The 18,763-nt window shown below is 40.6% G+C and overlaps 3 protein-coding genes across 3 annotated transcripts in view; 2 read left to right on the plus strand and 1 right to left on the minus strand.

The window, feature by feature from the left end:
- LOC135072400 (CUGBP Elav-like family member 4) overlaps positions 1–18,763 on the minus strand; it is an 825,344-nt gene that overhangs the window by 543,171 nt on the left and 263,410 nt on the right. The window lies entirely within an intron of this gene.
- Positions 265–5,819, plus strand: LOC135072873 (parkin coregulated gene protein homolog). Its single transcript, XM_063966907.1, has 5 exons — positions 265–510; positions 936–1,090; positions 1,533–1,704; positions 2,983–3,132; positions 5,588–5,819. The coding sequence occupies exons 1-5, from the start codon at positions 375–377 to the stop codon at positions 5,746–5,748; spliced, it is 774 nt and encodes a 257-aa protein (XP_063822977.1). The 5' UTR covers positions 265–374; the 3' UTR covers positions 5,749–5,819.
- Positions 9,445–10,499, plus strand: LOC135072874 (uncharacterized). Its single transcript, XM_063966908.1, has 2 exons — positions 9,445–10,166; positions 10,411–10,499. Exon 1 carries the CDS (start codon positions 9,491–9,493, stop codon positions 10,136–10,138), a length of 648 nt encoding a protein of 215 aa, XP_063822978.1. The 5' UTR covers positions 9,445–9,490; the 3' UTR covers positions 10,139–10,166; positions 10,411–10,499.

Here is an 18,763-nt window from a genome sequence, read left to right on the forward strand (position 1 = left end):
TAATTTATTTTTGTTCTAAAATTGTTCAACTGGAAATCATAAAATTTGTCGCGGTATAGTTAGTCTACACGGACAATAAATATGATTTAAAAGATAAATATAAAATAAATATAAAAGACAAATTAAAGTTTTTATAAAAATATGCATTCTAATAAAAACAACTGTGTACACCACTCCTAACTAGCAAGCGAAGCCGCTGCGCGCCGCCACCGTCGATCAATCGATACGGTTGCCTGGCAACGATCATATTACAAAATAAACAATCACAGTCGAGCCCCGTTAAACAAATTTACCCTCTTATTTTATTACTTGTGTCAACATTTTAGATCTTTATTGGATTATTTATTTGTAACATGTATTTCTGATCCGCCAACATGGTGTTGCTGCCTCCGTGTGCCCCGGATCAGTGTGGGAAGGATTTCAGACATTCGCTAAAGAAACCGAGCCCCAACTATCCTCACGGGCATAAGCTGAAGAAGCCGAGGGTAGTGCCAGCTTTCACGATACAAGGTAACTTGATTTGAGCTTATTGTGAGGCTTTTACAATGGTGGAGTGAATATACTTTTTAGTTGGTAGTACAAATCGGTGACTTTAAACCAGTGTAGCCAGTCGCATTCGTTTTAGATTTTTGATCACGATATTTTCGTCATTTCCGTGAAAAAATTAAGTGTGGGGTGCTCTTACTTTGCTGTTGCCGTGCTTTGTTTCACCCGAATCTAAAGGAATTTTAACAATACAATTAATTTCCACCAGTAGGTAAAACTTTATCAAGTAGGTACTGCCTTATTGCCTTGCATCGCTCGCTATTACACGAAAAAAACAGGTTGGCAAAATATTCAACAACCAATTTAGGTCACTTTCACAAATTCCTTACTATTCTTACTTGCCTTCCCCTTTCTTTATATAAATAAATATTCTGTTCTGTTTGCGATAGCACTTCAGAAGAATACAAGAGTGCTACCGCCTCCAAAATGTGGAGTCTTCGACCCTCTGCCAGTGAGGCCTACAATGTTCCGGAAGTGCTACCAAAGAGGCGAGTTTCCGGTGTCCATCGAATTCACAAACTTCGGGAAGAAACTTGGATGGAAGGTAAATTGTGTAATTGTTATGGTAGGCAAATATCTCATAGGTTTATCACTTGATATACTAATTACTAAGTATCTCTACCTAATTAGGGAAATTTATTTTTCTAAGCTATGAATTCAAAGGCCTGGTGGCTGTTATGTTTTGCATTAAGGGGATTATTGCCGATACTCGCCACGCTTGGCAGGCGGATTGGCGAGCGCAGTTTTTTAATTAGTTTCGCACGCAGACGCTGCTGCCCATCTCGTGCTACAGGATTTTGTCGCCTCTTACGACACGCCTCCTGTTGGCGGTGGGGAATTGTATTCTTTACGGCCGTCCCCACAGGGCAATGAATTTCAAATCGAAATGTAAAACCATTTTGAAAATGGTTTCATGTTTTTTATTACTTAGCTATAATGTGAAAAGTGAGAGAGTAAAAAGACTTCACTTTTTGTTTTATGCTCAGGTGCCAATAGAAAAGCTGGACTTCCACCACTACCTGCCGATGTTCTTCGACGGGTTGGCTGAAGGCAAATATCCCTTCAACTTCATCGTGGAGCAGGGCATCAATGACCTGGTGCAGAAGGGCTCGTACAAAGTGCTTCCAGTGGTCCCTCAGCTCATCATTCCTATCAAGAGTGAGTATGGGCTTTTTTATCATAGTTTCGTTTTAGATATCGTCTTGATATTTTAACAAGATAATAAACCGTAAATAAGTGAAACGGAATAGCCTGTAGCTTCTAAAGCTTCAACCACACCAACGCGTGCATATCGCCATCACCGGCGCGATCAAAGGCCAATGACAGGTTGCGCGTCCTATGACAGTTCACGCGACCAGTTTTTTCCCTATGATCGCGTCGGCGATGGCGATCTGTACGCGTTGGTGTGGTTGAAGCATAACTCTACCTACTCGTCCTAACTAAACAAACTCTAAAGTAATAAAACTTTTTTTATCGCAAAGTTTTTTTTTTCATAAACGGCTGTGCTGCAATATTTTGACTGAGGAGTAGCGTTTGTCTAGTTAAAGATTGGGGTCTTCTTCTTCGTCGTGTTGACTGACAACAAACCTACACAGTGTAAGCCCAAAACTCCGCCCCGAGAGTGGCGTTAGGCATTGGGTTAATGTTAGAAGCTTGGCTCTACCTATAAGATATCTTAAAACTTTTTCATAGTGCGAGCCATTATGGTTTCGTTTTGGCAACATTTTACATGAAAATGTTTTTGGTGGGTTTGATATGTCAACATCTTTGTAGCTTTAAAACAAATATTTCAATACATATTCAAACCCAGTCAAAGCCCAGAATTCCACCTATTCTTGTTGAATTATTAGGCGAGATATCAGATCTCTCACAATCAGATGCCTCTTGCAACCTGATCTTATCTATTTAGATTGAATCGCGCTCCAAAACACGTCAAAAATAATGAAATCCCGCGATTTCGGAATTATTGTTTAAGCAGTGGCGGAGTATTGGGTTACAGCTGAGGAGATCTCATTTTTGAGAGTGTTTGAGATAAAGAAAATGCCTTAAAACAAAGCGAGTTGAATTCGCTGGCGTTTTAGCTAATTAATTTTATTACTGATCTCTAGTGCTTCTATTGTATTCATTTAGATAAAAGTTGAATTATGAGTATTCTCGTTGCATACATTTTGAGATTGGAAACCCTCTGCGCTCACCTGTCAGGTAAATCTGGAAGAGGCACCGGCGCCTACCAGCTTAGGCAGTCTCAAAATAGTGGTTCTAGTTTTTTAAGGTCCCGCCAACCCTTCATACTAACCGAAATATGCTCGTTTTACACCACAATAGGACTAGTCCAGCGGTCGCAGGGTTCGAACCAGCGATACTTTGATTTCGAGACGGCCAGTCTGACACTTGGTTAATGTCGTTTATTATTATATTCTTTTACGTTTTTCACAGATGCCCTAGCCACGAAACGCTCCAGCGTCATCTGCCATGCTCTCAAATGTATTCAGATGATAGTGACTGGCTGTGATCGAGTCGGTGAAGCGCTGGTGCCGTACTACAGGCAAATATTGCCAACCCTCAACCTGTTCAAGGATAGAAACCGTAAGTAATTTATTGAGTATCAGCAACCTACCCTCTGCTTCGCACAGTTGTAATGTTTTAAAACCTCCACATGTCATGATTCTATACTTAGGTTCTTTCAAATTAGACATTTTGAGTAGGACCTCAGTCATTCGTTTGCAAGACCAAATAGGATTTATTGTTAATTGTCAATTTTATTAAAAGGCAGCTCTCATAATAATGTTCTGCAAACGGACATTTGCAAGTCCGTTCATGAACTGTTTTACCGTGCTAGCGATATCAGCAGTAACTCCAATATTTTGCTGTCAAAAAGACTCCTGTCAGATCATCTGAAATAGAGCTCATTATAGTGTTGCCACAAAATGGAGTTACTGCTGATATCGTTAGCACGGCAGTGCTGGTAATTGTCATTTTTATGCTGACGCAGTTCTTATACAATTTCCCGTCTGCAGATCTGCAAACGAACGACTAACATCTGGCCCCAAACCTCATATTTAAAAGAGCCCTTTATACACGTTAATATCATAAAAACCGCAATAAATTGTCATGAAAACCAAACTTATTTTCTGAACCAAATTTTAATATCTCTATCTCTGTACTGTATCTTATGTCACCTTTAAATATTACATAAGTCGCTAACAAAGCGTTAGATGCAATAAGATATGCGAAGCCCTAACACCAGCCGCAAGTATGTGACGCGCTGACGAGGCGTGAAGGTCGCAGACAACGCAATGTTTTACGTTACCTAATTTAGGCATATTTGCATAGGAGAAATGTGTCCTCTCTTTTGATTAAGAGATGAAACTTGATTATCAATAAATGGGATTCAGTTTGGGAATTAATATTTTGATATTTTTTACATTATACATATTTGATTTGTGGGCTTTTTTGTATGACGCCCCATAAACTTTTTAACGTTCTCAGACATAGTTTAATAAACAACAACGGCCGTGTATTTTAGTGATGTAATATACTTGTACTATAAGGTCCTTAAGGCCATTTTCAGAGGTCTAGTAATCATTTTCTTCATTACAATTATGTGTAATTATTGGAAAGTAAATCCTAAAACATAGCCTTATCTTTTAACTTTATTAGTAAAACCTTTTGTTTGTCATTAGTGGAAAGAAAATCCTGAAACATAATCTCACCTTTCAACTTTGAGGTAAAATCTTTATCCAACTACAAGGTCTACAAGGTACTTCATCATAATCGTAATAACGTATTCATCATTTAAATTGATTCAAGTTATATTCGGTAGGTGTGATAACTCGCGTTTAACGATATAATTTGGCGCTAGCATCGCATTAGCATAGTGCCGGCTAACAAGATTATTGTTGTTGACTGTATCGCTATACACGTGTTTATTACACCTGTTACTTGACCTATAACAGGGAAACTAGCGGTGACAGTTTTCCATTAGCTGACAATGTTGAAGGCATAAGCAACAGCATCGATTTCTTAGTAGCAGGAATGTAAATAAAAGCAAATACTTATTGCCTTATTATTTACACCAGACGGAAAATCAAGCTTTCAAGTTTTTCACCCAAATTGTTTTCCTCCCAATGTTTATTTCAAAGAACTCTCGAAAACGTGCATTGAGCTGTTTAAATTTTTGTGTTTTTTGTAATTATTATTGTCAGTTTTATGTGGTATGCAATAAAGGGTCTCTATTTATTACTACTTAATTGATATAATTTTATTTATTTCAATTGAGGGTCACTTAGAAACCATCATCCCAAAAACAATGGCCCTCCAAGCATTTCGGAATAATAAACTACGCGGTTGGCTTACGCGTCGCTCGCGGGCGTGAAATAATTCGCGTGTCACGCAGTTGGTAACACATAATTAATCCTCGCTGACAAGTCTGTTAGGTCGTAAACAACGTTCGCGTCGTGTCAATTATTTTGCGCATGATCGATGCGCATCACCCGCGGACAAATGGCTGCTCCGGTTGCTCGTGATACCTTTGTTTGGGGATAGTTTGGAGTGCTATTAATGAAGTGTGGTATTGGTAAACACTTGCAGTGATGATGTTTTACTCCCATCGTGTATGCAGATGATACTTAATTTGCGGAGTATTGCGTTTAAGAGGCTGATTTTTTGTAGATAAAAATGGTTGGTTCTAAAAAGACCTCGATTAATTTTTGGCGAATGCTTGAAAAAAATAACAATACAACAACGCGTTAGCTACGCAATATTGCAAATGGTTATTTTGATATGACTCACTTTGTTTTAAAACATATTTCGATTGATATTCATCATCACCATCATCATCTAGCAATAGAAAATGACTCAATGATTTCCATAATGACCAGTTGGTAGCGGCCTGCAACCAGCGCTTTATGAGGTGGTCGGGACACCTTAATCATGTTCAATTGATCTTAGAGCTTCGATATTGGTCATAATTTTATTGGTAATTTAAGTTTTTGAGTAATGGCGCATCACATACCTTTAACAATCTTTCGTTTGCTTACAGGCAGCTTGGGTTCTGGCATTGACCACACCACCACTCGAGGTGAGAACGTAGCCGACCTTATAGAAGACACCCTTCAGATCCTGGAACGCTACGGAGGACCTGACGCCTTCATCAACATCAAGTACATGATACCAACTTACGAGTCTTGTGTGCTCAATTAGAATTTAAAAAACAAAAAAGTCTTAGTGTATTTGGGAGATAAGCGCTTTCAAGAACTAATCTAAGGTCTAATATTGAGTAAATTCGTAGTTGGCATGAGACCTTAGCCTAATATTAGGACATGTGGCGTGCTTAATTTTAGGGTAAATTCACACTGTGTATATGTACTTCGGTAAAGCACTATGCCGTAACACGACGCTAAACAAAATTGAACGTTAACGTAAATAGATAATATTGCACATTTTTTAAGAGAAACATTTAATTGGTTGCTTTACTTTTACTTACTGCTTACACTAAAGCATTTTTCATACACTTAACTTTTAGTTGCTGTTTTACACTAAAATATTTATTAGTTTATTAGAGTATAAAATTGTGTTAATAGATACTTAAGAATTTTAGATTTTATTCGTATTCAATTTTATAATAATTGAGCATACGATATTGATATTAAAATAGCTTATAGTAAGTAATTCTTAGTGGCCATAAAGAATCTCGTTACCATATAAAACTTATGACTTGATGAGGACAAGTAGATACAAAATTATAATTACATTAATTAAAATTCATCGTTTCCATTATACTCATGTTTACAACTTAGATTTAATTGACTGATAGTTGTTAAAATTTGCGCTTTAATATGGCACTGATTATATTTGAGTTAATTAGTTTAGTAATCGACTCACTAAATCAATGTATAGGGTTTTGTAAAAAAAATAAAAAAAAAAAAATAGGTTATCACGAATTTTTTAAACAAAATAACACTGTAGCCAAGAACTTTCTTTGAAAGCTTTGTTTATGGTAAAATAAATTTTAAACATACTCGTCGTACCACTGCCATTAATTTAATGAATGAATAAAATTAAAGTTTTTATTTGCACAAAATAAAACATTTCATAGGGAAGGGTTCTTTTCGCAGTACCTACGGTGGATATCAATTTATTATAATGTGACTATAGCTCTAAATTGCTAATTACAAAATATGCATCATAAATCGCTTCTTCTATTAACTACAAACCTAAAAAATTCTAAGACAGTGATTCGTCTAAAAAACAATCCCCCAAAACGTATCGTTTGACGCCATCTTCCATCTTCAATTGTTTTTCGTGTGAAACAAAACGCCGCCAACCGCAAGCACCGGCCGGGTGTGTCGCGCCGTTCCTACTTCCATTCGGCGCTGCGGTCGCAATGCGGTTACTGTTGATTACTGAGCGCGAACGTTCGCGTAAAAGGCGGAGAATCCAACCGCGAGCTTTAACTTGTTCGGCGACGTGTTGGCGTGTAATGAAAGGTAGGGGCACATCAAGCTAATCGCTGTAGCATCTTAGATAATTGTATTTTGCAATCAAAATGTGTAGTTTGATGTGATGTCGATATTGTCTGATTAAATTTTTAAAGTTTTCTAAGATTCTACTTGGTTGGTGACTTGGTTTTGAAAACCACGATTTCGCCAATGTCACGTAAACAGCTTTGACAAAGTTTCAGGGTTATTTTTTTTTTACTTTCTAAGGTTTATTATAATTGAATGAGGGCATTATTGTTGAATTATGTATTTCATATATTCGCCTATGAGTGTTTTTATTTCAATACAGAGAGTATCTTTAATACTCATGTTTCCTTAGATCGTTTTATCCACGAATACGCGCCCCATCAATTTTTGGTCGAGGGAAGCGCGGGGTGCGGGGAGTTTGATCCGAGCAATCCGAGCGTCATTATTGTAGTGTGCGTGTGCACTCATGGATAATTTAGCGTGTACCGATAACACTCAAACATTAGCGCGAGAATGGTGGGGCGCGTCTTCGTGGATGAAACGATCTATACCAGTTCTTTTCGTGTTTCTAGAGACAATATAAATTTTGTTCTGATATCTAAAACCAAAAACAGATCTTGTTGGTCACATTGCAAAATTAATCGCAAAAACAGTTACATCAAGCGATAAAGTAAAATGCAATGCGACTCTACAATATTTTACGGTTAGTACGAAATGTACCAATTATAATAAAATTGTGGTGCAACCCGTACAAATATTGTGTGAAACTTTCAGTATTTAGATATCAGACAAAATAATTTTGCATTCTACACATTGTATAAGAAATTGTTTTTAAAATGTGTGATCTCTACCATTCAATTTAGATTTATGTACCTTTTAACAAAATTTAATGTATTTATTGGGAGAAAATTTACTATTTCTGTTATTTATGAAACTTGACACTAATCTTTGGTTAATCGTTAATATTATAATATTTGTCTGTGTATGTAAAAAAATATTTTATCTTGTTAATTTATATTAGTGTTGAAAGGTCTAAATAATCGTGTTGTTGAATTGCTAATATTATTTGTACGCTGTTATAATTGTTTAATAAATTACGTGATATGAAGCTTATTGTTTTCATTAAATAATATTTTAGTTTACCCCCCATCTTGGAAAATGCTTGGAAAACATTTCTGTTCAGTTAAATAGGTCCTTTAATGGGGAATATGCAAGTTTTTTTTTATTTCTAACATTTCAGCCTTGGCTTTATCAAAACAATCAGCCTACAACCTTTTGCTTGCAGCTCATCTTGAAGGGTGCTGGGGAGCCAATGGCGTGGTATACCCCCCAAGAAAAAGCGCTGTAACCTGATGATAGATGAGTCATAGCAGCGAACTTTTATAGGGACCGCTGCTGAAACAAAAGTCCTAAGCTACCGAATCAATGGCGGTATAACCATTAACCAACCAGAGGTTGAGGAGGCGCGGGCGGCCTTGGATGGACACAGAAAGGACCCAACCGAACAGTGGCGGTATAACCACAACCGGCTACCACAAGCCATTCGATGGAAAATCTGAGCAAAAAGTGTGGCAGTGGTGCTAGAGGAGGCATCACGGGTTTCAAAAATATCCCCAACAACCAACATGAGCGCAAAAGCCAAAAGTGATTTACCCCAGGAGGGTACCAGCAAGGCTGGAGAATCCCTCCCTGAGCATCGCTCAGGCTGCCCTACGTATTCTGGGGGGGGCAAGCAATTGCGTGTTGGAGGAGCTGCAGGAGGCAGCAGGGGCCAGACCAAATTGGGAGGGCCAAAGGTCCCGAAAGGGATAAAGGCACCGAAAGGTGAAGTGGAGGGCGCACCAGGTGCAGGGAGTGGGGTGGCACCGTCGGGGAATGCTCCCCACATGGGGCGGGCACCTAAGCGGAGCGCCGAGAACCCACGGGGTCTCGTTGTGCGAAGTGAAGGCGGCCTGAACCAGGGGGGCGGCTCTGGCAGTGTGGCTCCACACAGTGCACCACCCGAGCAGCGACTGCCTGATGTGCGTGAGGCGCTAGGGCCGCAGGGTAACACCAGTGGCACTGCGCTTAATGCAGCGGAGGGCGGCGATCCGCAGGGGAGAAGGAGGCGCAAAAAGCGGTCGGGATGCCAGAGAAGGGGGAAAAGTGAGTTGCGGAGGCAACAGGCTGAGGACGCCACCTCAACGGCAGACCGAACTAAAAGGGCGAGGGAAATCAGCGGTGAGAGCCAAGTGCTGGTCAGCGCCAAGCGTGCTAAGACTAAGGAAACTCAGTCCTATGCCGCGGCTCTGAACATCTATAAGATGGCGATCACCGCTAAGGACTTTCCAGGGACCTGGCTAGGCGAGGAGGAGTATCTGGCGCTTCAGGGTATCATTTTTGATAAACTGGAGATCACGCCGGACCCCATCCCTGTCGTCAGCATGGGAAACCTGAAGTCAGGGGCAATTCTCTTCAGGTGTGAGGGGGAGAGCTCTATGAAGTGGCTTCGCACACTTGATGGTACTGCCGTCAATGGTGTGGAGCTTAGGGTGGTGGAGGCTAAGAACCTCCCAAAGCCGGTAAAGATGGCCTGGAAATCCAGGAACGTCACGAGGCAGGACACAGGGCGGGTCATGAGGTTGCTGCAGAGGTTACATCCGAGCCTGAAGACCTCGAACTGGAGCATTGTTGGCTCCACTGTAGAGGGGATGGCGGTCAGGAGAATCGTCCTGATGGACGAGGCCTCTGCGGCGTACATTAAAGCCCGTCAGTACATCCTGAACACTGGGATTGACCGGAGCATCTTCAAGCTCCTCGAGTACGATGTGAGGCGTGGGGATGAACCGGTCAGTGCCAGTGTGACGGCTGAACAGCGGGGGGATGCGGTGGCGGTGCCGGAAGACTGCCCGCGGACAGAGGAGCAGGCCTTGGAACCGATAGCGGGACCTAGTGCGGGTGAAGGGCTATCCGGAGGGACTGGGGGTGGGGAGGAGGAGCTGGTGGTAGATGAACCTGCTGCCGCTCCGTCTCCCGCATCCATAGGCTCGCTGGAAGCCATAGCTGACCTGGACCTGGGACGGTCCTCGCCGCTGGAGTATGATATCTCCGCGGATGAGGAGACCGAGCTCGGGGACAGAATTTGACGTCTGCAGCTCTCTTCGGGGGTTTAAGGTGCGTTCAAATTAATCTGCATCACTGCAAAGCGGCGACTGCCATCATGGCACGAGAGCTCAAGGTCAAAAGATATGATATCGCCTTAATCCAAGAGCCCTACCTGTACAAAGGTGAGGTGAAAGGACTCGGCGGCACAGGTGGAATGTTAATATATGTATAATTGTTCTACTAATGATACGAGGACTTGCATTTATGTCAGAAATGGGATAAGTGCGATTCCTCTATCCAGGTTTTCTTACAGGGATCTCACAGCAGTGAAGATCCAAAGGGAGGGGGATTTGCGAGGAGTGATAGTGGCATCGGCATATCTCCCATATGAAAAGGCAGATCCTGTGTCAAGGCAAATGCAGGATCTGATACAACACGGCAACCAAGAAGATCTGGAAACCATCATTGGCTGCGATGCGAATGCTCATCATGTTGTGTGGGGCAGCTCAAACAACAACGCCAGAGGAGAGAGGTTACTGGATTTTCTGGTGAGTTCTGAAACACATGTTATTAACAAGGGTAACAAACCTACATTCTTCAATGCCCGGAGGGCAGAGGTGATTGACCTGACGCTTGCATGTAAAAAGGCAGTCCGGAAAATCACTAACTGGTATGTTTCGGACGAGATATCATTGTCTGACCATAACTATATATGCTTTAGGTATAATGCTCCTATAAGAAAAGACGCAATAAAAAGAAGGAATCCCAGGAACACTAATTGGGAAGACTTCAAACGGGACCTAAGGACGGAACTTAGTGAACCAAAATGCAAACTTAACTCTGTGCTTGAAATAGAGTTTGACGCTGATCGAATCACCAATGCCTTGAAGACTGCCTGGAGGGATAACTGCCCGGAACGCGAGGCGGGATCGAAGAAACTTCCATGGTGGACCAAGGAAATAGCCCTCTTACGAAGGGAGACAAGAAAGGCATTCAATATAGCAAGAGCTAGGAATGACTTTACAGAGTATAGAAGAGCACTGACGGAGTATAGCAAAGCGGTGCGAAAGGCAAAGAGGAAGGCATGGAGGGATCATTGTGAGATGATCAACTCAGTTCCCGAGGGCATGAGACTGACAAAGGCCATGTCAACAACCAAAGCGAACCCACTCACTACAGTATGGAGTGAGAGGGGGGGATATACGGAAGCAGGCAAAGATACGTTGAAAACAATGATAGCAACGCACTTTCCTGAATCACAGGTCCTAAACGATGATCAAGATCCAATCAGCGTGGAGGAACAAAATAGAACAACAAACAAGCTCGACTGGGTTACGGCTAAAAGAGTAGTGGATGAGACTAAGGTGAGATGGGCAATCGGGAGCTTTGAACCATACAAGGCACCAGGCCCAGATTCGATCTACCCAATTCTCTTGCAGCAAGGAATCTCCATTCTGAATCCTCATCTATTCAGGTTATACAAACCCTGCATAGCATTTGGATACATACCTAAGGTATGGAGAGAAGTCAAAGTGATCTTTATACCTAAACCAGGTAGACCGGATTACAACGACCCTAAGGCATATAGGCCAATAAGTCTACAATCTTTTCTTCTTAAATCGCTTGAAAAACTTGTAGATAAGTACATAAGACAAGGACCACTAAAAAGATTTCCTCTACATGAGCTACAATGTGCATACCAGGCAGGGAAATCTACAGAAACTGCGCTACACTATGTAACCGGCAGGGCGGAGGCGGCTCTTGAGAGTAGGGAGGTTACTGTTGGGACATTTGTCGACATAGAGGGGGCATTTGACCGCACTACCTTCGTCTCTATAGGAGCTGCTGCTTCTGACCACGGGGTACCACTACCTCTATGTCGGTGGATAGACTGTATGCTTAAAGGCAGGATTATTCAATCAGAACTGCAAGGAGAGTGCATGAGTGTAAGGACTGTCAAGGGCTGCCCGCATGGGGGGGTACTCTCACCCTTGCTATGGAGCCTGGTCGTGGACTCACTACTTGTGAAACTTAACAAAGGACCACTCTACACGGTTGGATATGCAGATGATTTGGTAATTATGGTAAGGGGCAAGTTCCCAACTATTGTGACAGACATCATGCAAAGAGCCCTCAACACACTGGAAGAGTGGTGTGACGAAAACCACCTCTCGGTGAATCCGGGAAAAACGAATGCTATTGCATTTACAAAAATGAGAAATACAACAGGGCTAGGACATCTCTACCTTTATGGTAAACAGATAACCTGGACCAATGAAGTGAAATATCTAGGGGTAATCCTAGATAAGGAACTTACATGGCGTAAACACCAAGATACGGTCATAGCTAAGGCTATGAGAGTGCTGGGAATGTGTCGTGGTGCATACGGGAAGACATGGGGACTTAGTCCCAGAGTGATGAGGTGGATCTATATAACTATGGTGAGACCAATAATACTTTATGGCAGCATTGTCTGGTGGCCTAGAATTAGGTTACAGACGTGCAGAACGGCACTGGGCAAATTGCAAAGAACTGCATGCCTAGCAATAACGAGTGCGTTTAGAACTACGCCAACTGCAGCATTGGAGATTATTCTGGGATTGCCCCCACTGCACTTGGCGCTAGAAGTAGATGCAAGGAAGGCGCTGCACAGACTGAAGGGGGCGGGACTTTGGAGTACATCCAAACCTTGCACCAAGCACACAAGGATGGGGAGCGATCCTCAATTAGATGCAATAATGGACATGGGTTGTGATACAATGCAGCCTAGGTACATGTTTAGCAAGGATTTCAAAGTGTCTATACCAACAAGGGAAGACTGGAAAAGAGGACTAAAACGTCAACAAGACAGCCTGATCTGGTACACTGACGGCTCCAAGATGAACTCAGGAACAGGAGCGGGCGTCTACTCCAAACAATCTGAGCACAGTGAAAGCTTAGGGAGGTTTGCAACAGTGTTTCAAGCTGAAACCTATGCTATAATCATGTGCGCAGTAAGGAATATAGAACAGGCGCATAAAAAGCGTGACATTTACATATTAAGTGACAGTCAGGCAGCACTCAAAGCCATTGCCTCAGTGAGGGTTGGATCCAGACTCGTTCTGGAGGCAATCTTGGCACTGAATAAACTTGGAAGGCACAACAGGGTAACCCTCATGTGGGTACCTGGACATACTGGAATCGAAGGCAATGAGAGAGCCGACAGTCTAGCGAGACAAGGGTCAGAGGCGGCACCTATTGGGCCAGAGCCGATAGTGCCCTTATCTATGAGCACTTTACACATGGCCATGAGGCAATATATATCCAGGAAGCACAGAGCTGAATGGGAAAGCTCCAACGGTATGAGCCACTCCAAACTATTCCTAGTTGGAAACACAAGATCATGGGAAAAGCTCATACTCAATGGAAACAGAAGGCAAGCCCGAGTGATCACGGGTGCGCTGACAGGACACTACACTACAAACCACATGCTCCACAAAATGGGCCTAACTACGGATGACAGCTGTCGAGCATGTGGAGAACATGCGGAGTCCATGAAACACCTACTGTGCGAATGTGACGCGCTAGCTAGAACTAGAATGGGTCTCCTGGGGTCGGCTTATCCGACACCAGAAGAATATAGGTCCTTCTCACCCAAGCTCTTGATCCACTATATGGATAGGATCTTTGCGGATGAGGGAGGATAAAGGTATAGAGAAGCACAAAAGATCCCAATGGGTCGACGTGCACTGCGCTCATGCGCGGCCCTAAATAAGATAAGATAAGATACAACCTTTTCAGCGCCACGTCAAATACAAAAGCCATCACTCTGACACCACTCTTGATAAATTATTATGATATCAATATATTCATTGTATTCATTATTATTCAGTTTACATAATACTCAACTATTATATTATTTTTAAAGCGGATTAATGCGTCGTTGGCGGTCAACCTGATATACGGATGTATCCGTCATTGGCGTTGAAAAGGTTAACAAAAATTTCAAAAGATATAAAGACGTCATTGGTCATGTTACAACGACACGCATAGTCCCATACAACACGTTACTATGGGCGAGTGAAACATTTAAATACTAGTTTTTCAGAAATTCTATGATTTAACTAAAGTGTTTATTATTACATAATTTAGTAACTTTTAAAATCGATGCATTTGCATATTCCCTATTATACCAAATCTGTTTTCAAACGTTTGGGTTCTCTGCACGTCTACGATCACATACTCTATGTCAATATACACGCTTTGACGTCACGTACCTCATAGCGCCCTTTGCCGATACACGAGCAGCGTGCGAGCAGAAAACTATGTCATATATTGTATATGTCAATGTACATATTTTAGAAGGAATTTCAACGTGCAACACGGGGTGGAAATTGCAGATGTCAATATTAGAATCAATGGCAATGTTGAGTTGGAATCGAGGTGTGTAAAGATACATTTGAAGTTGAATGTTTGTTCATTTTTGTTGCTTCTTGACGCAAAATGGATTTTGATAATGCTTTAATAGATAAACTAATACATCAACGAACCTCATGGGAGATAGTATAAAAACTATAGGCATGTCGCATAACTGAGTAGGTACATGTGACGTAAAGAGCGAACAAAGGACACATATTGAAGTCTCACGACATTAATTGGCGTATCAAAAAACATCTTTATCTTTTCTTGAGTCCTACCAGCGCTCGAGACAAACATAATTGGCAAGTGCTGAGAAAAAACGCCAGAACAAACTGAGTTATAAGCTATATCTGTAGTATTAATAAAGTATGCAGCATTATTAAAAACTACACAGACGAATAATGATGACGACAGGTCAAATACGAAAGAATCCTACAGCAGGTACCACCAACAAATATTTCTCCAACTTCCAAAGAACAAAAGACGAACTGAGATCATACAAAAAACTAATTTGCCCAACAATGATAGAACTCGGGACCCCGGGATAGTTTTGGCGCACTCTTCACGAAAATTACCGTCTTGATTGCTCCCAAGATAAATTATTCGAGTCTGAAGTCAGTTTTAACGAGGATCTAAAGTGGTACTGGATAAGCCATTTCCAAGGCGAATACTGTTGGAATTAAGGCGATTTAATGGAAACATTCGTTCCTAGTCAATCACAGTACCTAATAGAAATTATAAAATGATTTAAAACTTAGCTGGTATGAAGTACCTATTTATGACAAAAAAATAGGTATAACTTACGCAAAAATACGATTACAGCTATTGAGCAGGTATAATTATCTCATCAATATTTTCAATTTTGAATTGGTGTAACTGTAATTGTAGTAAGAATCATCCATCTCGTAGTGTGAACAATAAAATTTGCAGTATTTACTGGAAAAACCAAACCTAGTATCCCATGACGATGACAATGATTATCATGAAGATAACGTTAACAAATGCATAACCTATTACTGTTCCAGTCTGTAATAATATTAAAAACATTTTTCATTAAAGATAATCTTAGAAAAATAACATAAAATCAAATAATTTCACCATCCTCCCCTGGCAATAACAAATGTGGCCCATCCATTAGCCCTAGTTCTGCCCCGTTATAAATGTTGGTCGACTAAAAAGGTGTCGTCTAGATCCACACCGCGTCTGCAGTCAGCTGATAAATGTACCGCTAAGCCGTCGGCGTCGCTCAATTTATATTAATATTTATAATGTATAGGTGTGCACCGTAACTTAACAAGATAAGGCGGCTACGCCAGCCATCTTCAGAAGTAGGTTTGGTATACTTTGCAATTTTGCAGGGTGATTTTGGAACAGTGTATGTAGAATGAATTGCCGAGCGTTAGTTGTGGATTACTCACGCCCCGTATTCACAAACATTACTATGAGGTCTCACAGTGCGCGTGGACGTACAGGGTGACACACGAACCAATCACAGAGCTCTATTCAACGCTGTGCGTTCGATTTTCTGCTTCACTTATGCAAGTATCGTTTGTGAATACGGGCGTCAGTGTCTTTCTTCTTTTCTTCTTCTGTTGTGTGAATCCTAACACCTGAGAAGTGAGTGAGGTTTATAGATCTGGTGTATTTATTTATTGAAATACTTTATTGCACAAATAACGTACAAAAGGTGGACTTAATACTAAAATCATTATCTGCCAGTCGATCTTTGGGCCAGTCATGCAGAAAGCTGAGGACGGAGCAAGTTAAATACAAAATGTGTAAAAGTGATTTTTAAAAAGCCTACTTGCAAAAATAAAATGAGATTTATGACTTTTATGTTTCTAGCGTAGATTTTATAAACCGCACTAGCATCTGACATTAGCTCAAGCAAACATAAGCACAAGTTCCTTGTAAAGATTGACCTGTTCAAGCTTGTTTATCTATCCTATATTCATCTACAGGGTAATCTTCCCAACCAATCCCAGCTCTCCCGAGATCCAAGGACAGTTATTTACACCAGGCCAAAGCAAGCTGCAGGGCAGTGCAGTTTGCATTTCGTGCGCCTTTGATAACCATACGCGTGAAATCACCGACGGAGATTGCTTGTCGTGTGATGTAAAACCAACGGCTATACCTAACTTTGGTGTATGATATTATTAGGATAGGAAAGCGCTGGACGCAGGCCGCTATCAACCGGGTAACATGGAAAGCATTGGGGGAGGCCTATGTTCAGCAGCTGTGGACGTCCTATGGCTGAGATGATGATGATGATACTATATTGAGTAGGTATAGTTTGGAGTTTTAAACCGTCAATCAGTGTGTCCTTGCAGACATGTATGTCCAGACTTTTTGGCGAGTCTCTGAAGACAAATGGCCTAAAACAATAAAAATAATAAAATATCTCCTATTCTATGTTTAAAGTTTATCAATTAGTAAGTAGTCACTTTCACCAATATATTTTTTTTTCATTCTTAACAACATCATTTTCATGTAATAATGTTTCCCACTTAGTGGACCGACGATCTGGTGAAGGTTGCTGGAGGTGCCTAGATGCGAGCGGCACAGGACCGGTCTTTGTGGAAATCCTTGGGGGAGGCCTTTGTCCAGCAGTGGACGTCTTTCGACTGAAACGAACGAACGAATGTTTCCTATTAGACGAACCGTGTGTCCTATAAACAATTAAGCCATGTATTCATTACGCAACATTTGTTGATAAACACTTTTTATAAACTGTTCATAAACAATGTTTCATAATGTTTTATCATCTCTGTAAATAGTTTATAAACAGTCCATAAACATAGGTGATGAAACATTGTTTATGATACATGTTGCCATGCTCCCCGCTATGAGTGAAAAGCAAGTGTGGACGGCCAAGTTTCAGAAACCTGTGTTTATGGTAAACTTGTTTCACACTAACTAGTCATAAACAGTTTATCAACAAATGTTGCCTAATGAATACATGGCTTTACAGATCTCATGTAGAGCCAAGGTTCTAACTCTATCTACACCTCAAAATATGTGGCACTTTTTTCATAAGCCCTCTTAAAGTCGAATATTAACATCCTTTTAAAAGCAACTAAGTGCCTAAACGAGACAAACAAAATCGTGAAGCAAAAATTAAAACGCAACCTTGCAGCCAGAGCCCTAATCGATTCTCATTCGATTTCTGTCAAATCGGAATACCTAAAAGGAAAAAGGTAAGCAAAAAATCGCGACGATTCCTATCGAAACGACTCCGACTGCCATATTTTTCATCATTATGTGCTCATTAAAACGAAGGCAATGCCGTGAAATCGGATCAAGAAAGAGGGAACAGGCCAATATTTTATTCAACAGTCGGTGCCTTATTCATTTCAGTTGGAATCGGAATAATTTATCGTGATTATTGTAGTGCTTTGTGATTTCTACTTTGCAAAAACTATTGTAAGATTTGTGAGTAGATTTCTTGTAAGAACAGATTACGTGGTCGTTCATTTAAGCAAACAATGTATATGTACGTTTGTGGACCCTGTCGGGCACATAATTTTAGGAGAGAGGCTAAAAACTACTTTTTACTTTATAGTTATTTTTTCGTGATATTCAAAATCAAATACAAAGCAGTGTATTCTAGAAATAAAACACTAACTAGCTTTTTACTTTTGGAATAAATAAGAAACAAAATAACAGAACACAAATAAACACAATTAAGTTCAATCAAAGATCTTCCTAATTGAAGAGGCAAATGGACCGTGAATGAAAATAAACAAAAAACACCTTTGATAGAAAAATAATGAAAGCAGAATCTACGGTGTTTTCTGGGTTACACGTTTTTCTTTTTTTAACCGTGTCGGCAGACGGCTTAAACAAATTTTTGTCTCTATTTAACAACATAAATTACCAAAGGTTTTGATATTTGAAAATGGATTCTAACTGTTTGACTAATAATATGTTCTATAGAAATAAGGTTCAACAATTTTATACAAGCAATTAAAGTATCATCGAAATGTATAAAGACTTAATTTGGCAAACTTAACGTCTATTTTTGGCTAATACTCATTAATCTCTCTCGATACCTTTGCTATTGAGAAGTTATTAACGATATTAACGAAAACAATATTAATTTTCGTGAAAAACAGATTATGATTACTAGTAACAAAATAATTTATCGTAATTTTGTACCTAATCCGTTTTCGAGAAGATTATTTTTGTTTTGTTAACAACTCAATCTTTTTTATTTTATCATGGGTCTCGATTCGAAACTCGATTACGGAAAGTAATAAAGAATACCT

This window comes from Ostrinia nubilalis, chromosome 6 (genome assembly GCF_963855985.1).
Source record: "Ostrinia nubilalis chromosome 6, ilOstNubi1.1, whole genome shotgun sequence".
Classification (NCBI taxonomy): Eukaryota; Metazoa; Arthropoda; class Insecta; order Lepidoptera; family Crambidae; genus Ostrinia; species Ostrinia nubilalis.

Coding starts and splice junctions, on each gene's coding strand:
- LOC135072873 (XM_063966907.1), top strand. CDS start 375: ATGGTGTTGCTGCCTCCGTGTGCCCCGGATCAGTGTGGGAAGGATTTC. Junction 511..935: donor GCCAGCTTTCACGATACAAG/GTAACTTGATTT, acceptor TGTTTGCGATAG/CACTTCAGAAGAATACAAGA. Junction 3,133..5,587: donor CCTGTTCAAGGATAGAAACC/GTAAGTAATTTA, acceptor GTTTGCTTACAG/GCAGCTTGGGTTCTGGCATT.
- LOC135072874 (XM_063966908.1), top strand. CDS start 9,491: ATGAAGTGGCTTCGCACACTTGATGGTACTGCCGTCAATGGTGTGGAG.